The 18,831-nt window shown below is 52.6% G+C and overlaps 7 protein-coding genes across 7 annotated transcripts; 4 read left to right on the forward strand and 3 right to left on the reverse strand.

The window, feature by feature from the left end:
* Positions 1 to 141: 141 nt before the first annotated feature.
* Positions 142 to 2,082, reverse strand: EsH8_IX_000930 (GMC family oxidoreductase; the record flags this gene model as incomplete). Its single annotated transcript, XM_083267266.1, has 2 exons — positions 142 to 1,866; positions 1,990 to 2,082. The coding sequence occupies 2 exons, from the start codon at positions 2,080 to 2,082 to the stop codon at positions 142 to 144; spliced, it is 1,818 nt and encodes a 605-aa protein (XP_083130831.1).
* Positions 2,083 to 4,585: 2,503 nt separating this feature from the next.
* EsH8_IX_000931 (uncharacterized protein) lies at positions 4,586 to 5,873 on the forward strand (the record flags this gene model as incomplete). Its single annotated transcript, XM_083267267.1, has 4 exons — positions 4,586 to 5,129; positions 5,185 to 5,302; positions 5,358 to 5,419; positions 5,482 to 5,873. 4 exons carry the CDS (start codon positions 4,586 to 4,588, stop codon positions 5,871 to 5,873), a joined length of 1,116 nt encoding a protein of 371 aa, XP_083130832.1.
* A 2,517-nt stretch (positions 5,874 to 8,390) lies between these two features.
* EsH8_IX_000932 (uncharacterized protein) lies at positions 8,391 to 10,141 on the forward strand (the record flags this gene model as incomplete). The annotated part of the gene is made up of 4 exons (XM_083267268.1): positions 8,391 to 8,784; positions 8,890 to 9,194; positions 9,247 to 9,383; positions 9,457 to 10,141. The coding sequence occupies 4 exons, from the start codon at positions 8,391 to 8,393 to the stop codon at positions 10,139 to 10,141; spliced, it is 1,521 nt and encodes a 506-aa protein (XP_083130833.1).
* A 175-nt stretch (positions 10,142 to 10,316) lies between these two features.
* EsH8_IX_000933 (uncharacterized protein) lies at positions 10,317 to 12,757 on the reverse strand (the record flags this gene model as incomplete). The annotated part of the gene is made up of 2 exons (XM_083267269.1): positions 10,317 to 12,197; positions 12,263 to 12,757. 2 exons carry the CDS (start codon positions 12,755 to 12,757, stop codon positions 10,317 to 10,319), a joined length of 2,376 nt encoding a protein of 791 aa, XP_083130834.1.
* Positions 12,758 to 13,397: 640 nt separating this feature from the next.
* Positions 13,398 to 13,882, reverse strand: EsH8_IX_000934 (CAP family protein; the record flags this gene model as incomplete). Its single annotated transcript, XM_083267270.1, has 2 exons — positions 13,398 to 13,501; positions 13,570 to 13,882. 2 exons carry the CDS (start codon positions 13,880 to 13,882, stop codon positions 13,398 to 13,400), a joined length of 417 nt encoding a protein of 138 aa, XP_083130835.1.
* Positions 13,883 to 13,925: 43 nt separating this feature from the next.
* On the forward strand, positions 13,926 to 14,375 carry EsH8_IX_000935 (uncharacterized protein; the record flags this gene model as incomplete). Its single annotated transcript, XM_083267271.1, has 1 exon — positions 13,926 to 14,375. The coding sequence occupies one exon, from the start codon at positions 13,926 to 13,928 to the stop codon at positions 14,373 to 14,375; it is 450 nt and encodes a 149-aa protein (XP_083130836.1).
* A 1,899-nt stretch (positions 14,376 to 16,274) lies between these two features.
* On the forward strand, positions 16,275 to 18,029 carry EsH8_IX_000936 (tubulin beta chain; the record flags this gene model as incomplete). The annotated part of the gene is made up of 7 exons (XM_083267272.1): positions 16,275 to 16,286; positions 16,354 to 16,377; positions 16,434 to 16,459; positions 16,567 to 16,608; positions 16,677 to 16,731; positions 16,794 to 17,578; positions 17,633 to 18,029. The coding sequence occupies 7 exons, from the start codon at positions 16,275 to 16,277 to the stop codon at positions 18,027 to 18,029; spliced, it is 1,341 nt and encodes a 446-aa protein (XP_083130837.1).
* Positions 18,030 to 18,831: the final 802 nt, after the last annotated feature.

An 18,831-nucleotide genomic window follows, 5' to 3' on the forward strand; every position in this document is an offset into this window, starting at 1 on the left:
TAGTAAGGCTTGACCCCCGAACCCCTAGGCCGCGGGGTGCGGTATAGCTGACTATCTGGTTGATGGATACTATCATTAAAATTAAAAGAATACAACTTAGCCGAGTCCTTGGAGACGACTACTGCCTTATCGTATCTCCATTCATGCGTTCTTCTTGGCATCAGCGATGATACGCTCAGCCGCGATCTCAGCGATACCATAAACGGCAGTCTGAACATGGGCAGAGATGAGGAGGGGAATAACGCTAGCATCGACAACGCGCAGGTTTGATGTGCCGTACACCTTCAAGTTGGTGTCGACGACACCTCCATCCTCCTTCGGCAGCATGGAGCAAGTTCCGACCGGGTGGAAGATGCTGAGCGTAGTGTTGAGGGCGAACTGCCTCCACTGCTCATCAGTCTGCACAACATCCAAGCCGGGCTCATACTCGTTGTCCCAGATGGACCTCATGGGCTCCGTTGTGGCGATCTTCCGGCAGTACTTGATAGCCTGGATGGCGGCCTCGAGATCGTGCTCGTGAGCGAAGTAGTTGGGGTTAATGACGGGCTTGCCAGTCTTGTCCAGGGGGTTGATGTGGATGTTGCCGCGGCTCATGGGATGCATGATGGCTGCGATGAGGGTGACGAAGCCCTTGCCAAAGAGGGGCGAGGTGGACGCGGGATAGCCCTTGAGACCAGTGTATCCGTCGGAGAAAATGACTTCAAGTTGGGGAATGGAGGGGTCGGACAAGAACTCCAACTTCTTCTTGTCAACAACGCTCGGGTCTTCGCCGGCGGCTTCCTTTGCAAGGGACACCATTCGCGAATCGTCACCGAGCGCCTGTGCCCAGGTGGTGAATGTGTAACCGCTGCCGGTATAGTCGTAGAGCGAGACCTCGCCAGCATTCCAAAGGGCCAACTGCTCAGCAGCGTAAGTGGCGTTGCTGCGGAGGATGTCGAAAGAAGTATAGTTGGGCTTCAGCTGATAAGAGCTTTGGATACGGAGGTGGTCTTGCAGGTTCTCGCCGACGCCAGGGAGGTCGATGACTTGCTGGATGCCAGTGGCATTGAGAACCGAAGCTTGTCCGATACCCGACAGCTCCAGCAGTCCAGGGCTTTGGATGGAACCAGCAGACAAAATAACCTCTTGTCGAGCCCGGATCAAGGTTCCATTCTGGAGAGTCACTCCCGTGGCCAGTTGTTCGGTTCCAACCTTCTCAAGGTTAATCTTTGCAACCGTCGTGTCAGACAAGATCCTCAGATTGGAACCGGCGATGGGGACGTAAGCATTAGCACTGTATGACCTGTTGTAATGCTCGTGGTCGATGCTGCTTGGCTGATACATCACACCAAGCGGGTTTCCGCCGAGCGATTCCAAATTAGTCTCGATTCCCAGAGAGTTCATCGTCGGGATCCACGTGTTCTGGTGCTCAGGGATGATACGATTGATGACAGCCTTGACCGGGCCGCTGTCACCGACGCCCTCGGATCCATACGTATCCGTGTTGATACCGGTGAAGGTCTCCGATTTCTTCATAGCGGCGATCATGGTCTCCCAGTTCCACCCTGGGTTACCGAGATCCTCCCAGCTGTCATACTCGGCAACGGCAGCCCTGTCATAGGACATGAGGTTGAGGGCGGAGCTGCCGCCGAGGACCTTGCCTCGGTTCACAGTGAAGGTCCGGCTATTGACATTGGTCTGTGGCACGGTGGTGAAGTTCCAGTCGTACTTGGTGAGCAGCGTCGAACCCTTCATGCCAGGGACATTGATCTTCGGCTCATCCCAGGCCGCGGGTCCAGCCTCGATGAGGAGGATCTTAGAGGCAGGGAGACCCTCGCTGAGGCGGGCAGCGACAGCCACTCCCGCAGTCCCACCGCCGACGACGATCTAGCGCGATGTCAGTGAGTCATGTCCCAGGGTCTATCGTCGTGATTAAGCATGAAAAGGACCGTGAGTAGAGAGGTCCCGTAAGGGAAGCGACGTCAAGGTCAAAGAACAGACGCAACGTACATAATCGTAGGCTTCCCCGCAGGGCTGCGACGCGGGTGCACCTAAAACAAGGGCCGCCGCGGACGCAAGGGCGAAACTCGATTTGACAAGCATGGCTAGGACGGTGCAGCGATCTTTCCACAATTGTAGAGAATACAAGGTTGGGAAGACGAGGCTAAGCAAACTAAATCCTCTGAGCACACAAAGAAACGGGGAACACAAGCTCAGCCCGGTGTGCGTGATATCTGCACGTCAGGCCTTTCGGAAACGTCCTGGATGACACGGTGCAGGGAGGGCGGACGGTGGCGTGCGTCGTCTATGCAGAATGGGTTGAGCCTACCCTTTTGTACGCAGCCCCCAAATCGTCAAATGAAAGTCGTATGTCAATAATGCGGATATTAACCCATAGTAGGCCTGTTCGTCCACGCAACTGCGCTGGGCATTGAACAGGCGACCCAGAAATACCCTTGTCTTCACCCCAGGTCGCCGTCTCTCAGCCCCGATGGCGTACCGTTCATCAGTGGAGAGTGCCGAGCATCTTCATATACGTGTGCGACTGGAGGCGAAATCGTAGCGATAACACAATAGCGTAAGCGCTTGGTAATGGTACACAAGCTACTAACGCTTGCTCAACACGCCTTGAAGACACATGGACTGTCTTGCCCAACGAAGGAGGGGAAAGACGGGGAAATAAAGATGAAAAGTTAAACGCTTATGCATGGCGCGCTGCACCAGTTAGGGATAGCTAGAAGGAACAGCAACGCCATCACTTTCAGCAAGTACCAACGGGCTGTCGGTGGTCTGGCCATGACCGGCAATGTTACCGTGCCATCAACATCGCCTTCCGGTGCGGAAACTGTTGGCGACAGCGGAGCTGCGCCGACCGGATATTCTCCCGGAACAGGATCATGACTCAGGGGTATGCTTGCCAGCCCCATCTGACAGCTTGACCCGGCCTTGTCTGGGCAAATCATCCATCCGCCTTGGCCAATTGGCAAATTATCCCACTTAACTCCGCCTCTGTTGGAGCATTGACAACGGTATTTCCCAGCCCTTCCCCGTCCTCGCAGAATTTTTGTAGCGTAACGAGCGCAACCCGCGCAAAAGGTAATGTGAAGCGAGGGTGGTGTGCCACTCTCTGTTGGTATGCTCTGTTGAATGAAGCTGCTGAATCTCTCTTAAAAAGAACAGGGAAAAAGGAAACAGAACTTCAAAAAATGGCAGCAGAGCCTCAACCTAAGCCTGCGGGATCTTAGACATAGAACCATTGGCACATTGGTTGAGATTTCAAGGTCAAAACCTCAAAGGCCAACAGAGGGCGGCATGTTAATCTTTTTTCCCACCCGGTGGCCTCACGAACCTCGCAATCACTACAGTGGAGGGGGTGCGAGGTCACTGGGATACCCCTGATGACCCTGGCATTCATCTCCACCAAACCCGTTCGCCCTCCACTTGCACAACCGGAACATTCATTCTCGCCTTCACAGGAGAGCAGAAAAGCTGCCGCTTGCCTCTCGGTTACCGATATACTTTGTGACCATCTAGCAGTTCGTCTCGTAGCTACCAACTACATCTCTTGACCAAGTAATGTAAACCTGGTGTATAGAAGCACCAGAAGACGGATCGTAGAGTCTAAGGAGGAAGGTGATTGCCATCAAAATTACTCAACCAGATAGTTAGGCCGAATCGCTTATTAACATTGGCAAAAATCCACAACCCCGGGCATCGTTTTTACCCCTTGCGCAACTTGCGGCACATTGCGCATTGGCCTACAGCCTGTCAGATGTACAGCTGATGCAAGAGAACCCACACGAGTCCAGGGGTTGTCATGAGATCCTTACCGAGAGCGGAATTGAGGTCGCTCAAACTCGATTTGCTTCCAAAAAAGCTGACAGGGACGCAAAGAGAAGCACAGAAGCCGCCCCCTCCCAGCCTTCTTTCACAAATACTTGGGCGGGAGATCCCTTATACTTATTTTTGTACGAATATAGGGCCCGTCTTTCCATGTAAGACACGCCGATCACTCTTATACACACATTAAGATAATCAAACCGCGCACAACCTCTTTGGCCGCCGATCTAGCTCCCGTAGTCGGCATGTAGCATCATCCGGGTAAATGAAGAAGGCATGTCTCTGGAAGAAAGGAAGCTTTGCCGCCGGCATCAGGGCCGCGGCGCGCAAAGCATCAAATCACCCTCCCATACCACCCGCCTTGCGGGAGGCGCGGGACTCCGGGCTCCTCGCGCATCTGAGACATATGCGCCGTGGTGCCTTGACCTCCTCCTTGCATCGATACTCAACCATGCATGCAGGGCTACGGGTTCTCGCCGTTCTAGCCTCTTGGGTTTCGTCGCAGCTCTTAAGTCGGCCAAACCTCCGTTCTTATTTTTATGGTTCGTTAAAAGTCTGGGGGAAACGAGCTGTCATCCAAATGCAAGTCTTGGCGATCGCCGCCTTCGTTGCCCTGTAGAGAACTCATGGGTCCTACCCGGTGGCCCCCTACTTCAATCTCGTACAATTACCAGCGCATGGCCCATTTCCTGGCACACAACACCCTCGTTCCTTGCTGGCATTTCAGGCCACCGGGTCTGAATTGATTGAAATTCTCTAGTCATCGATGATGCCAGCCGTTACCCCTCCGAACCCGCTGCCGCCGGACGAGAATGTCAATCCACTTCTCCTAAGCATCTCAGGCGTGCTGATATTTTTCGTCATTTTCACCACGTCGCTCCGTCTATACGTTCGATTCTCATTACGGCACCTGGGATGGGACGACTACTTGATGGCGCTTGTCGCCTGCCTCGGCATCGTTAGATATGGCGTTCAGTGCGCCCAGGGACAGTCCGGTAATGGGAGGCATAGATGGTACATCTCAACTGACGCCTATGTCCACAACAACATGCTCGGGTGGTTTGCACAGATTCTCCTCTTCGCCAGCATCTGCCTCCTGAAGTGCTCCATCATGCTTCTGTTGCTGCGCATCAAGAATTCCAGCAGGTTGAAATACTCCTTGTGGGCTGTCATGGCTGGCCTGGCCGTCACCAACTTCGGCGTTATCATTATCTTGCTGGCCGAGTGCGATCCCGTTGAGGCGTACTGGACTGGAGTGGGCAAGTGCTGGGACTCCAAAATCAGAATATACTCGATCTACTTGACGATCTGTAAGTCAACAAGGTAGCACATGCATTCAAAGAAAAGCGCTAACTCAGAATCCAGCTTATTCTGTCCTGACCGACTTGCTGTGCTCGTTCTTGCCCCTAGTGGTTGTCTGGCAAGTTCGTATCCCTCTGTCAACCAAGTTGTCAGTCGGAGGACTGATGAGTCTCGGTTTAATGTTGGTTGACTCGCACCCTTTTCTACTTGGCCTCTTTTGCTAACAGCATCGGCAGCGCAACTGGCTTCGGCATCGCGCGAGCCGCCTCGCTTGGCCTTGTAACTTCCGACTTGAGTTGTGCGTATTCCATCATGTCAAAAGAGTTTTCAGGAGTCAACGACTGACAGATTTCCTTTTAGACGTCTACGCCGTGACCGCAATATGGTCAAACCTCGAGCTTTACCTAGGCATTATCGCAGGAAACCTTGCTCTTTCCCGCTCGATGTTCTTTTATTTCTTCGGGGAGAAGAAGGCCACCACACATCCATCAGCCTACGTAAACTCGGGCGGCGCGTCTCATCAGTCTAGATCCGCCTACAAAAACAGCAGACTGCACGGAGACAACTCCGACGCCACCGATACCTACATCCGTTCAGAACGCAGGCCTTCCTTGTCGAAGAGTGACCACAGCGACATTCCGCTGGAACCCGGTATTCAGAAGAGAACCGATTTTTGGATATCCGAGGAGGATGCGGACAGTGACTCTCCCGAATCGTCAACGAAGAGAGCGGCAAGACAACCTTCCTTGTGAATGGGATTGGCTGGTTCCAAACAGGCCGATCGGGAAGTGCCTGCGCGTTAGGGGGGTCGTGATAATATAAAAAAAGGTGTCAAATACCCGGCGAGAAGATGGAATGTAACGCGCGGCTCATAGGCATGGAGCGACCGCCTGGCTTCTCCGCCCTGCGATTGTACTTTGGCGCATTGATAGCAGTCAGTTACTAGGATGGATAATGAGACATGAGGATTTCAGGAGTCTCACAGCCGCCGATATGGCGCTTCCGTATCGCACTCTCAGTACGAAGTCGAGTCATGTTTTGAGTTCATGGCTACACTCGATCCGGAGTCTTGGCCGGCGGAAGCCGTTCCTGGTTATGAGTGTCTATTGTCAAAGCGTTCGGTCTTGCATAATATCCACAGCATGGCGCAAGCGAGTTTGCGCAATTCGAAGGCAAGGAAGGCTCACCACCCCGACCATTCCGGTCTAATTATTTCAGGTCAGATGGGGCGAGTGGGCTGAATATCCGAGCACTCCAGGGGGGATGATAAAATTTGATTGGTGACTGATCAGAATTCAAGTCCCTATCGGTGCTCGGTCGCCATGGCCGGCTCTCCCGATGGAGTTCTGCACATCGGACAGGGATGAGAACCAACTGATGCCACCTTCGGTCCCGGATTCTAGGCGGCCATTTTTTTCCCATGTTGGAAACAATAACACAAAGGCAAGTCTCCCCGTGAAGCCTCTTCGCAGGGATGCAAGAACAGGGCTGCAAGGAACCAGGTTTGCTGTGACTGAGCACGGCCCTCGCGGGCTGAAATCATACGTGATTGATGCCTGCAATGTAGCGCCATTCGTACGAGATGGTAGGAACTCGCCCGGTAGCAGAGGTAAAGGTCGAGGGTCGTCCCGGCCTTACAAACCCTTGGGGTTTTCCCCACCTCCAGGGTTGCCGAGTTTGTCGACGAAGCGGGGGGTTCTTTTTATTTTTGCCCCATGTTTTTCAGCTGCAGTTCTAAACAGTGTGCGTACCTGGGATGACAGTGCTGAATGACCCAATATCATCCCAATTACAACATCAGACGACAATTTGGTGAACTGCCTATGTATAAGCTCACCAAGTTTGAGCACTGTTCGTCGACTGGTCTGGTACCATCAGAAACCGAGTTCTCTGACTACAACTCCAGACCAAACGGGGTTGCGATAGCATGCAACGGACGTGCACTACTACCCACCTACCCCGTATTGTAGGTGGCATGGCTTGCAGTCTACAGAGGAGCTCTAAGCCATCTTCTGTTTAGCGTCAACGTCGCTGAACACTGTGGCATCTAGCGACACCCGGATATTGATATACGCTAAAGTCTTAGAGTCAAGCTGGTGCAGGTTTAATACTGCGCCCCAACCGGCAAGGCGCAAAGACATCCTCCGTCTATTTCAACGTCCAACAGCTCACACGCACTATTTTGTACAATAGTATGCGCTTGGCTAGGTTGACATCGTTACCACTAATACCCCATGCCTAGGAAACTGGTTCTCGAAACATTGATGATGCGTTCTTCAGGGGCAAGGCCGTTTCTGTTTCTTAAAGCGCTGCCAACCTTGTCGATCCCGCGCGCATTATGCCTTCGCCGGCGACCTGGAGACGGAGAGGTATACTGGAAGCGGTATATCATGTTTCAAAGAGTCACAAAAGGGGCAATAGTTAGTTGGAAGTCGAAAAAAATCAAAAAGATGCGCCGAGGGGGAATCGAACCCCCGGCTCCCCGACGCTGCTTGATGGCAACGGAGAATTTTACCACTAAACCATCGGCGCTTGCGATTTCGATCAATGTCCGAATGCGGATATTGCGATGGGGGCTGATGTTCGCCAGTGCCTCTATATACTATCGGAAATTTGCTGAAGATTGCCCGCAAATCAATGTCTTCTGAGGTTATCTTTGAACCTATTCACGGGAAGCATCTCTGGGTTGATCCGATGCACTTGGGATCCTGTGCATCAAATCCTCAGCGGCCCAAAACATGTCCTGCATGTGCCCTCGCCATTCATACGCCCAACCTAGAGGCAAATGCTCACCCAGGCGGAATACAATGTGTCACCGGTCCTGAAGGATTAGCCTCCGAGGTAGGTCGGCTCTTAACAAGCAACTCTGGGTCTGGTGACCATTGAGAGGTTGGAAGCATTCACAGTATTTGCGAGTTCACGAGACGAGGCAGGGAAAGCCTGGCTTCTGCCACCATACGCGACATTCGGGGCTCATCCGCCCGCGTTATTCCCTTGCCCGGCTGGGGCTGATCGCTGACACCAACGCAACTGTGTGGCCGAGTTATGGAGGCTGCCTACGCCTTACCTGATTAGGATAATAAGATGGCCAAGACCTCTACCCCGTCCGAGTTTCTACCCACAGCATCTCCATCAAGCCGTGATCCACCCTCTGTTCATCCCGTAGTATAAACCACCTCCCCTAACCGGTCAGGTACACACAATTGTACCATCACGCTGACCTGCAATAGCCCAAAACGTATCCGTCGATCGTACGCTAGGATCGAACAATGTCTTCCGTATCTCGACGACTGGCGCTAGCAACGGCGGCGCCGTCCCAAACCCTGGACGACAATGCGCGGCGACAGTGCTGGGAGTGCCAGCGCCGGCGAGTCGTCTGCGACTCGGCACGGCCCATTTGCGGGAAATGCAAATCCAAAGGCCTGGTTTGTCCCGGTTATGAGGACAAGAAACCGTTAACTTGGCTGGCCCCCGGCAAAGTCAAGATGCGGACTTGGAAACGGAAGAACCCTCCAAACGGGAAAGGCAACGGTGCCACGAACGGATTGAAGAACGATGACACTGATTCCGAGCGAGCCTCCCCCCAGGAGCAGTTGGTTCACATCTTCCCCGGACATGAGCTGCGAACGGAAACGTGCGACATCGTTGAGGCTACTTTCTACTGTAAGTCATATCCCCCCCTTTCGCCCCCTGCGCATGTAGCGGGAAGGCATTAAGGAGACCCCATTGCAACATACACACTGACAGCCGCTTGATGTATCACCACAGGGAATGAGAACATATACCCGTCCTTTGCAACAAATCAGTTGACAAACAGTCCTTTCCTCGTACCTGTGACGGTTATCCACTACGTCGGGCCTTGTCTGCAGCATACTCTGACCGCCATGGCCATCGACCACTACATGTTTCGTCTAGCGCGGAAGAAGAACGACCCCTACATGGCCGAAGTGAAATCGCGCTTCCATCAGCATCGGTGTAACGCCATCAGCGTCTTGAACGAAAGCGTCGCAAACAAACTAACCCGAAGCTCTGATATCACAATGGCTGGTGTGATAGTATTTATGTATGCCGATGTACGTTTATGCGCCCCTTCTCAGTATCCACAAACTAACCCCTCCCCCTTAGCTCATGGGGTCTATGACGATGACCAATTGGCGGTACCACTTGAACGGATTCATGACAATGGTCGCCATGCGGGGTGGTTTGAAACAGCTCTGCCAATCCGCGCCGCATCTACAGATGCTACTCCTCTTCTGCAAGATGTGAGTAGCATCCTCATTTTTATTGCTTACTCATCGTTGCCTTATCTGTTGCTGAATTAACTGTGATCGATAGCATCGAAATCCTTGCGAATTCAACCAGCCCCGCGCATGACCAGGTGGCGCCAGTCCTCGATTTCGAAATGAGGGGCTTCATTGGGGAACTTTTCAATATTGGATACTATCCGTTCCTCCCTTGTCCTCTAGAATTGTTCCTTGACATCATATGCATCAACCGTCTCCGGTTCTTGGCAGCCCACCAAGAGTCTGCGGACATGCGCCTGCTTACTGCCAAAGCAAACGACCTCCTGGGGCGAGTTCTCGGCTTCTCCCCAGAGCTTTGGTGCGAGACAAAAATTGAGTCGCAGGAGGAGTTCCTGACAATGGCGCGATTATATCAATCCGCCGTGGTCCTGTATGCCCTCTCGTCTCTTGAGAGCGTCGGCGTGATTTCCATATCCGCAGGATGGGAGACCGTGAAGGCGACCCATTTCAGCAGACTCTTTGATCTCCTTGAGTACTCTGCCACCTCCCAGCTAACGAAAAGTTGCGCAATGTGGCCGCTTGTTGTGGCCGGTTTCGAGGCGAAGAGGGCCGGTGCTGCGACACGGTCGTTTGTTGTCAGGCGATTGAGGGAGGAAAGTCGAGGGCTGGGCATTTACTTGCCGTTAGCTACAATAGACGTGCTTGAGAGATTTTGGCCGACTGCAGAGGACTGTTGGGATGACTGTTTCGATAAGCCATACGCATTGGTGGCATAGCGTCGGTTACGGCTGGATGTATCAATGCATACCCGCAAACAGCGTCGGGTACTTGATATAATCCCCCTCATATCCAAGAATAGAACAACTCCAAATAAAACAGTCTAATTCATCTTATGGCAGAATAGAAGCCAATCTGAGTATCGAATTGTCCCTGTGAACAGGCGCCTATGCCTCAATTAGAGGGATCAGACCCTTCAAAGCCTCTAATCATGCTGTCGAAGAATGCAGCATCGACGCCTTGAAAAGGCCAGTCTTCAACACCAGTGGCAATTACGGGGCCAAACAATGGGGGATTTCCATAATCCAAGAGCCATTTCCCATCTGCGTACGGGTCTACCTGTAGGCCTTGGTCGTGATTTGTTGAGCCTGCTGTCTTATCCTTTCTTGTCACTGGTTCATCATCCAAGACTGCTGTTGTGAGATAACCCGCATCGGTCGGGGCGGCAGTGCTGATGCTTCCCAAAGTTGGATTTGCCGGTGGGGCCCATTGGTGGGCTCGATCCGGTGGCATCCACGGCTGTCGAGATGGAGGTGCATCGGGCGAGATGGTTACCGTGCCGTAGCAAGGTATTTTGAGCTGCAGTATATTTCGAGACCCCTCGGCCCTCTCCTCTTCAATTCCACAGTATGCCGGTGTCGACTTCGAACTCAGACTCGCTGTGAAAGTCGAGCCCCTGGCGGCATCAGCTTCGATGTCCAGCAGGCTTCGGAGGACATCAGCGCTCTTCATAGATAACATGTCTGTAGACTTGGAGCTTCCTTCGCGCATAAATTCCAGCGTCTCTTCGACCTTGTCGCGATCTGTGTGGCGCTGGTGAGCCAAAACGTCGTTGCCCCGGTCGCGCCTCCGGGCGTCGATGTGCGCCAGCATGAGCGTCATGGCCGCGATCAGAGCAAAAAAGTCGGCGGCATCAGGGAAGCTGCAGACCCCCCTGGCGCTGCGGATGTGGATGAACCGGGCGAGAACCTCTCGGCTTGCGTCCACGCAGGCCATTCTGCTGCTGTTGGCGGCGCCATCCTTGGAATGGCGCAGCATGAACGGAAGATGAACCTCGATGATGAGGAAGAAATGGAACAGCTGGTTACACAGCTGTAGACTTCTCCACACCAATCCCATGTGGCCGTCGTGACGCTTGCTGAAATCAGGGACAGACCACCACCTGGGAGGCATGGTTGCCGCTGCCACCTGCAGCTCGAGATCGAGAGCGTGAGTAGTGTCCATGTTGGAAACGCCAGAAGCTTGCTCGTTTCGTTGGATGATCTTCGCAGCAATTTTGCAATGCACCCACTCGAGTCTTCCGAGGGGGTGGCTGTCGATGTAAGACTGCGTCGTTTCCTGGGGGACCGTCGCTGACTCTTGTGTGCTGCTGGGAAGCCCTAGAAGCAAGCATGTAAACCGCTCGAGGCACAAAATACGGAACCACACGAATCCAGTTTCGGCAGGGGCGTCTGGGCTGATGGTTTCGATGCTGGCCGGGTCGTGCGGCCGATGAATGCCCATAAGCTGTGCCACCGATACGGCGCGTCGGCAGGCTAATAGCGCGAGTCTTGGATTTCCACCATTTGCCAGGTACACGGTCTGTAGGACAAGACACTCCAGAGCTTCAATGGTCCCCATCAGTGTGATGTTGTCACACACCACGGAGATTGCAGTCTCCGCGAGCCGCTCCATGATTTGAGAAGAGGGTTTCAACGCAGCCGGGTCCCCGACATGCGTCGAGGGGACTCTTTGTAGCATGGTACACAACATTAGCATTTTCTTGGCCAGCAGAACTGGATGCATAGGCTCTCTAAGGGAGTTCATGAACTGCTCCACGGACTGCGGTTTGAGTGATTCCAGAAAACAATGCGGGGTGAAGATCAATTGGAATATAAGGTCAGCGTCGGAGTATAATTTGTAGATAGCCTGGCACTCTTCTTCTGACGGAATAGCAGCAGTGAGTCGCCTTGTCAAAGCCACAAGCTGGGCGTTGGTCGAGAAGCGGGCGGAACAGTCTCGGTCGAGGAAAGCTTGCGGCTCATGTGCAAGGTTTGGCAAACTTTGCAGTGTTGTCTTACGGAGACAAGATACTAGTCAACGATACCATCACTAAAATATAGTTCAGAAAATGCCCATACCTTTGAAGTGCCTTGATTCGACTCAAATGAAAGACCCCGAGCGGCCTGATGATCCGTTTTGACAAATTCATCGTCAGTGTGCACTGACAGTGCAGGAGAGCAAGCGGTGATAGGAGGGCGTGGTATCGAAGTACGGCTCTCTTGGGGTTTCTGCTCGGGGCAATCTGATATCGGGTTATCAAGTCCATCCACCCGCTGGGCCAACTGCTCCATGAGCCGCTCAACCCGGCCGAGCCGGTCACCCAAGCTTCCGGCCGGGACTTGGGTGTTTTTGGCGTCCTCCTCCAGAAACTCCTGGCTGATGCATGGCGCTCCTTTTTGCCAGCATGTACGACACGTGTCGCGGGGGCCGCTTTCGTCGAAAATGCACCGGATCTTGCGCCGGCGGCATTCCCAACAGCTTTTGGTCCCCTTGCGGACAAGCCGGCGTCTAGCAGCAGCCCGCTCTGAGGCGGTAGGCCTGGTGTTGGCATTGCCTCCCTCGCCTACGACCATTGCAGAACCCTTGTAAGATGAAAACAAAAACAGTTTGGTATGAGAATTCGGCGGATGAAGACAGCTAGGCCGACTTTTCGGACGGACAATGAGATGAAAGCAATGGTGATGCTGAGGAGGGGCGCATGCACGTCCAGTTCGTCCACCGAGGTTCGGATCAATTTTGTTTAGTGGGGCCCCGTTGCGTTGCCGACAAAGAAACTCCTTTCAAAGTCCATTGATTAGTTTAGGCCAAGTAACGAGTGACTGTGGTTTTATTTTTTAAAGTCTAATGATAATAGCAAGTTTTTTCTATCTCTTCTTTGAATGGTTCGCAATTTTGAGTTGGCGCGACTGAAAGGAACTAGGTAAACAGTCTATAGTTGTGCGATGTTTTCGCCCTGGACACGCAAATCTTACACTTATGGTATGAAGGCCTCAGAGCGAACTAAATACAGAACTGTCATGAATTAAAGAAAATAATGGTCGAACCAGCGAGATAAATTGATACCAAGCCGATCAACCCAAATTGCTGCGTGTTCGTAGAATACTTTTTTGGCAGAAGCGGACCCATCCATCGGACCAGCTTAGTAGGGCATTTGGCCAACGCTATCATCACAATCAGCCATGGAACCAAGGACTGGGACCAGGAGTTATATGCTTACATGTTTCCTTGGGGGGAGTAGCGAGCAACAACGTAATACGTGTTTCCGCCCTTCGCAATAGCAAAGCCAACGCTGGTGGTTTTCTTCCAGACGCATTGGGCTGTAATACCGTTAGCAATGCATCGACAACTCGTATCGCAGACACATTCCAGCGCCAGGGGCACTCACTGTAGTGGCCATAGTCCTTGTAGTTAGGCGTGCCCGTTGTTTTGATGGGCTTGCCGTCGTAAATTGACTTCTCGTTGAGCCACAGTTGGGCGGCATTGGTGAAGTACGTGTTAGTACCGCCAGACTGGGTAGCCAAGTTCTCTCCCTGACCATTAGTGTTCGGGTCATGTTGCATAACTCCCAGGAAGGCGATTTTGTCAGCCCATGCCTGGGCACTCTTGGCGAGCTCAGGGTCCCAGACCAGCTTGGGACTGCCGACTTCTTCCCGGTACTTGTTATGCAGTTCAAGTGCGTTTTGCATATCGGCGGTCATGCCGGGAGTGGAAGGGGTGCTAGAGGTGGCCGATGCAGACGGTATGATGGATGTGGCGGTCATTGAGATGGTTGAGGTGATCGAGGTGGTCAAGGAGGAGTTTGAGGCGGCGCTGGAGGAGGCCACCTCAGTCGATGTGGTGGATGTGGCGTTCCTCGAAATGGATGAGGTGATCGAGGTGCTCAAGGTGGTCGAGATCGAGGCGGATGATGTGGCATTCCTCGAAATAGATGAGGTGATTGAGGTGCTCAAGGGAGTCGAGGTCGAGGCAGATGATGTGCTTTTCGCCGATGAAGTGGGTGATGTGCTCTTCGCCGACGAGGCGGAGCTGGAGGAGACGCCAGGCTCTCCACCTACGGGGGCGAACTGCCTACTGGGGAAAATTGTCCATGCCGTCGCATCAGCGGCCAGAAGAGCCAGTGCGAGGGTGGTGCTGGCGGAGAAGTGCATTTTGCTGGAAAGGGGGTTTCAAAATCACTGGTGTATATGGTAGATAGAACGGAAGAAGACTTTGGTAGAACGGGAGGATCGGTCCGGCCAAGTTATGATATACCTAGAAAATATAGTATAATATGAAAGGTAAAAGAAAGGAGATGAAAAGGATAGTTGAGTGAAGAATACTGTTCTAAAGTCGGCCTGATGAAGTAGAGGAAAAGCAATATGGATAGACCGAGCATGACCGGTATAGATATATCATTCCTCCCTCGGGACGTAATAATCGAGGCCAAGCGATTTTTCCGCATTCATCAACACTGGATTCGAGACAATTCCCATTTCTTTGATCTGCAAGCCACATCCTCGGCCTCATTTTAAAAATGTCTCACTTTTGAAAGCCGCAATGGCACTGACGAATCGACCCTAGCCACATCTCGCCTACTTTGCCGGCTAGATGCCGTCGCTTTTGGACAACGGTCGGCAATCAACGCGGGCTCGGCCGGGGGCCGGGGTCCAGGCCATGATGTGGAAAAATGGGCGAATCCATTTCCTCGAGAGCTTGACAACGCCGATTCTTTCAGTCGTGATATCTTTAATCTGGTCTACTCGAGGGAGGGGGAAGGAAGAGTATCCCCGAGAAACATCTGAGAGCCCTGTCTGGGATGGATCCCTGTCCTCACCTGTCTGCCCCTGATCAACCGGCACATCTGCATTCCACACTGATACCCCTCGTAGGTGGCTGAATCATAGTCTCTCAACTCGAGGTTGCCCCGTTATGCCAGAATCCTGTCGAATGTGAATGATTAGTACTTGAGCTGCGTACTCTGATCTCATTGGCATGTCAGGGGCGCAGGTATGTCGGCTCTACAACTACCGAGCGTGTGAACAATTCATGGCAATAGAGTTTGAAAAAATGAACAACCTTATTGATGATGAACAAGCACGATGAAGGACTATGATGAATTATTGTCTGTGATGAAAACTGTGACGGAAAAAACTGACGAACAGCCACGATGCATAGCTTCGTGATGGGGGATACCCGGTGCCTCTGTCCTTTGCTTCGGGGTTCGTGCCGTGAAGAAGATTCCCGCGTCCGGACGAAGCCGACGTCTTTCTGACGCGGTGGCCTCCCACATTACGACCTGCAATGCTGATCGGCCGTCCAACATTCTTCCGGCCGGATATTCTTTGTTGAGGTCTCCACGTGGGCGCGTGCGCAGGAATGCCGGCCAAGCCGTAGGGACTTGGAGAGTGCGCCGAATCCGTCCACCGGGACGCGGGCGGAATTCGGGGCGTCGGGCCCAGTGTGTGTGTCCGGCGCAGTCGTGGCGTTGAGTCCAGGCAGGCCGCCCACCCAGCAACCGTGACGCATTGGGGGTAACCACCAGGTAGGCGAGCGGCGTGAACATAATCGCATTGTTTCGTCATGTTAAGGCAACTGAATATCTGCGGTACGCCATTGGTGGGCGGAGGAAAGATTTAGGCATCATCCGTTGGACAGCACAAAACGATAAGGTGATGCAGTGCAACCAATAAAGAGACTCTTGGAGGAAAGGAGCTCCGAGATTTCACAACCAATCAACTCCCCGGCGGTTTACAAACTCGGGCTAGCTTGGTTTCTGTCCTTACTTGAGAGGGCTCTGTGTGAGCAAAAGATCCATGCTCATCTCTTCAAAGATGACAAACCACCCGTATAAAGTCGAGCAGGCAGCCGTCAATTGGACGAGGCAGCTGTTTAAACAAGCAAACTTGTGGGGGGTTCTGTCCAAAGTGGATGGACAAGGCCGGGCCTGCGGACGAATCTAACGAGGTTGAACGACCTGCATGAGCATTTGTTTTGATTCGAAACTCACTCTATAAGATGATATTCTGCCCTGGTGCCCCTGAATGAGAGTCGTGTAAACTTGGAATTTTCACCAGCAGATTGCACTATTCGTTCAATTTCTCAAAATTCGTCATGCGTGAAATCGTGAGTTGGTGTTCGCGCAGCTGAGTTCAGTCGATGTCAACTAACACAATTGATTTTTTCTGCGCAGATTCATCTCCAAACCGGCCAATGCGTAAGTCCTACCCGCTCAATTCCGCAACCGGCCCCTATTGACGACATTTTCCACAGGGCAACCAAGTCGGCACAGCATTCTGGTATGACGACATTCAGAAAATCTTTTTTTCCTTTTTTTCATTTTCTCATTTTTGAGATTTATGAATAATTGTTGAGACTCGGCTAACGGTGGCGTTTGTGATGTCAGGCAAACGATCCATGGTGAACATGGCTTGGACCAGGATGGAGTGTAAGTGTTTATTTTGACATCCCATTAGCAACTCAATTTTCTGGGCATCATGTTAATATTTGCTGCAGATTTCGAGGGACATCTGAACAACAATCTGAGAGATTGAGCGTCTACTTCAGCGAGGTAATGGCGTCCCGATCTTTATTTTCTATTGGTCTCTAAAACCTGGTGCCTCTCCTATCTAGGCCGCGAGACAGAAGTATGTTCCCCGTGCAGTTCTGGTCGACCTCGAGCCGGCGACAATGGATTCCATTCGCTCGGGGCCCCTTGGAGATTTCTTCCGGCCAGACAACATGGTCTACGGGCAATCGGGGGCGGGCAACAACTGGGCCAAAGGACATTACACCGAAGGCGCCGAGCTGGTTGACCAAGTCCTCGATGTGGTGCGACGCGAAGCCGAGGACTGCGATAGCCTTCAGGGGTTCCAGATCACTCACTCGCTCGGCGGCGGTACCGGGTCCGGCATGGGCACGCTTCTCATTGCCAAGGTCCGCGAGGAGTTTCCGGACCGCATGATGGCGACCTTTTCGGTGCTTCCTTCTGCAAAGGTGTCCGAGGTCGTCGTCGAGCCGTATAACGCGACACTGTCGATCCACCAGCTCGTGGAGAACGCGGATGAAACATTCTGCATCGACAACGAAGCCCTGTACGACATCTGCCGCCGCACCTTGAAGCATCCAAATCCTTCTTACGGGGAACTCAACCACCTGGTATCGAGAGTCATGTCCGGCTTGACGACCGGCTTCCGGTTCCCAGGGCAGCTGAACTCCGACCTCCGCAAGTTGGCCGTGAACCTTGTGCCCTTTCCCAGGCTTCATTTCTTCACCGTGGGATTCGCCCCACTCACCTCGTCGGCGGCACACTCCAACCTCGGGGTGGCCGAGCTCACGCAGCAAATGTTCGACCCGAAGAATGTCATGTCCGCGTCTGACTTTAGGAACGGGCGCTTCTTGGCCTGTTCCACCATGTTGTACGTCTTAAACCCCCCTCCCTTCCCCGTGCTTTTCAGCTAAGACCCCGGCAGCCGAGGAAAAGTCTCGATGAAGCAGGTCGAAGAACAAATCCGGGCGATTAAAGCCAAAAACTCGGCCTACTTCGTGGAGTGGATTCCCAACAACGTGCAAACGGCCCACTGCGCCATCCCGCCTCGCGGCCTTGAGCTGTCATCGACCTTCATCGGCAACTCCACCGCCATCCAAGACATCTTCCGCAGAGTCGGCGACCAGTTCAGTCTCATGTTCCGCAGAAAGGCGTTCCTTCATTGGTACACCGGGGAGGGCATGGACGAGATGGAGTTCACTGAGGCCGAGTCCAACATGAACGACCTCGTGTCTGAATATCAACAGTATCAGGATGCGGACATGGACGACGATGAGGAGCCAGAGGAATTCGAAGAGGATGCCCCGGCCGAGGCCGAGTGAGATCATAGATTCGGCCGAATCAGATTTATTGGAACCGAGCTCCGATAATAGTCGTTACAGCTTTGCCATGTACTTCCCTACCAGTGTTCTTCAATCGCACGAGACTACAAGGTTGTTCCTCGTTGAGTTTGGCATTAGTTGGTGGTAATCCCAGATGTGTTTGATAACTTGCCCTTCAAACTGTGCCATTTTTTCGCGCCACAATTTTCCATCCATAAAGTTTCAGCATTGAATTAAGAACAAAAATGCACAGTTAAATATAAGCAAGAGCCCGAGGCCCCTCAAGATGGCATTACTAGATAACGGCCCCAGACGTGCAGCTGGATGACGTAATACGCCGACAGGGATAGAACTAGAAATGGTTGGTACATAAACCTCTCTCTGAACATATCCAGTCATCCAATTCGCCAGCATGGCCAAGTGGTAAGGCATCGCACTTGTAATGCGGGGATCCTGTGTTCGATCCACAGTGTTGGCACGCGTTATCTTTTGTATTTTTGCACTTGTGGTTTTTTTGTTCCATCACGATTATGAAGGTTTCCCTGGCCTCGGCGCCGAGAAAGAGAGTTTTGCTTTTCATTCCGCCTCGCGATTGCCTAGTTATTTTGTTATTCCGATGTCCTGAACATAACACCTAACACGCCCTCAAAGATGACAATGAAGGGGCCCCTTCGAGCAGTAGCACATTTGGGTGGCGGGGCATGGGTCAGGTAACCAACTCGATAATAGATCCATCGCGGTAACCCAGTTGCAGTTTTTATGCCATCACGTTTTTAGCTGTGGTTTTATTTTTACTTTTATT

Source organism: Colletotrichum jinshuiense, chromosome 9, assembly GCF_051148585.1.
Source record: "Colletotrichum jinshuiense chromosome 9, complete sequence".
Taxonomy (NCBI): Eukaryota; Fungi; Ascomycota; class Sordariomycetes; order Glomerellales; family Glomerellaceae; genus Colletotrichum; species Colletotrichum jinshuiense.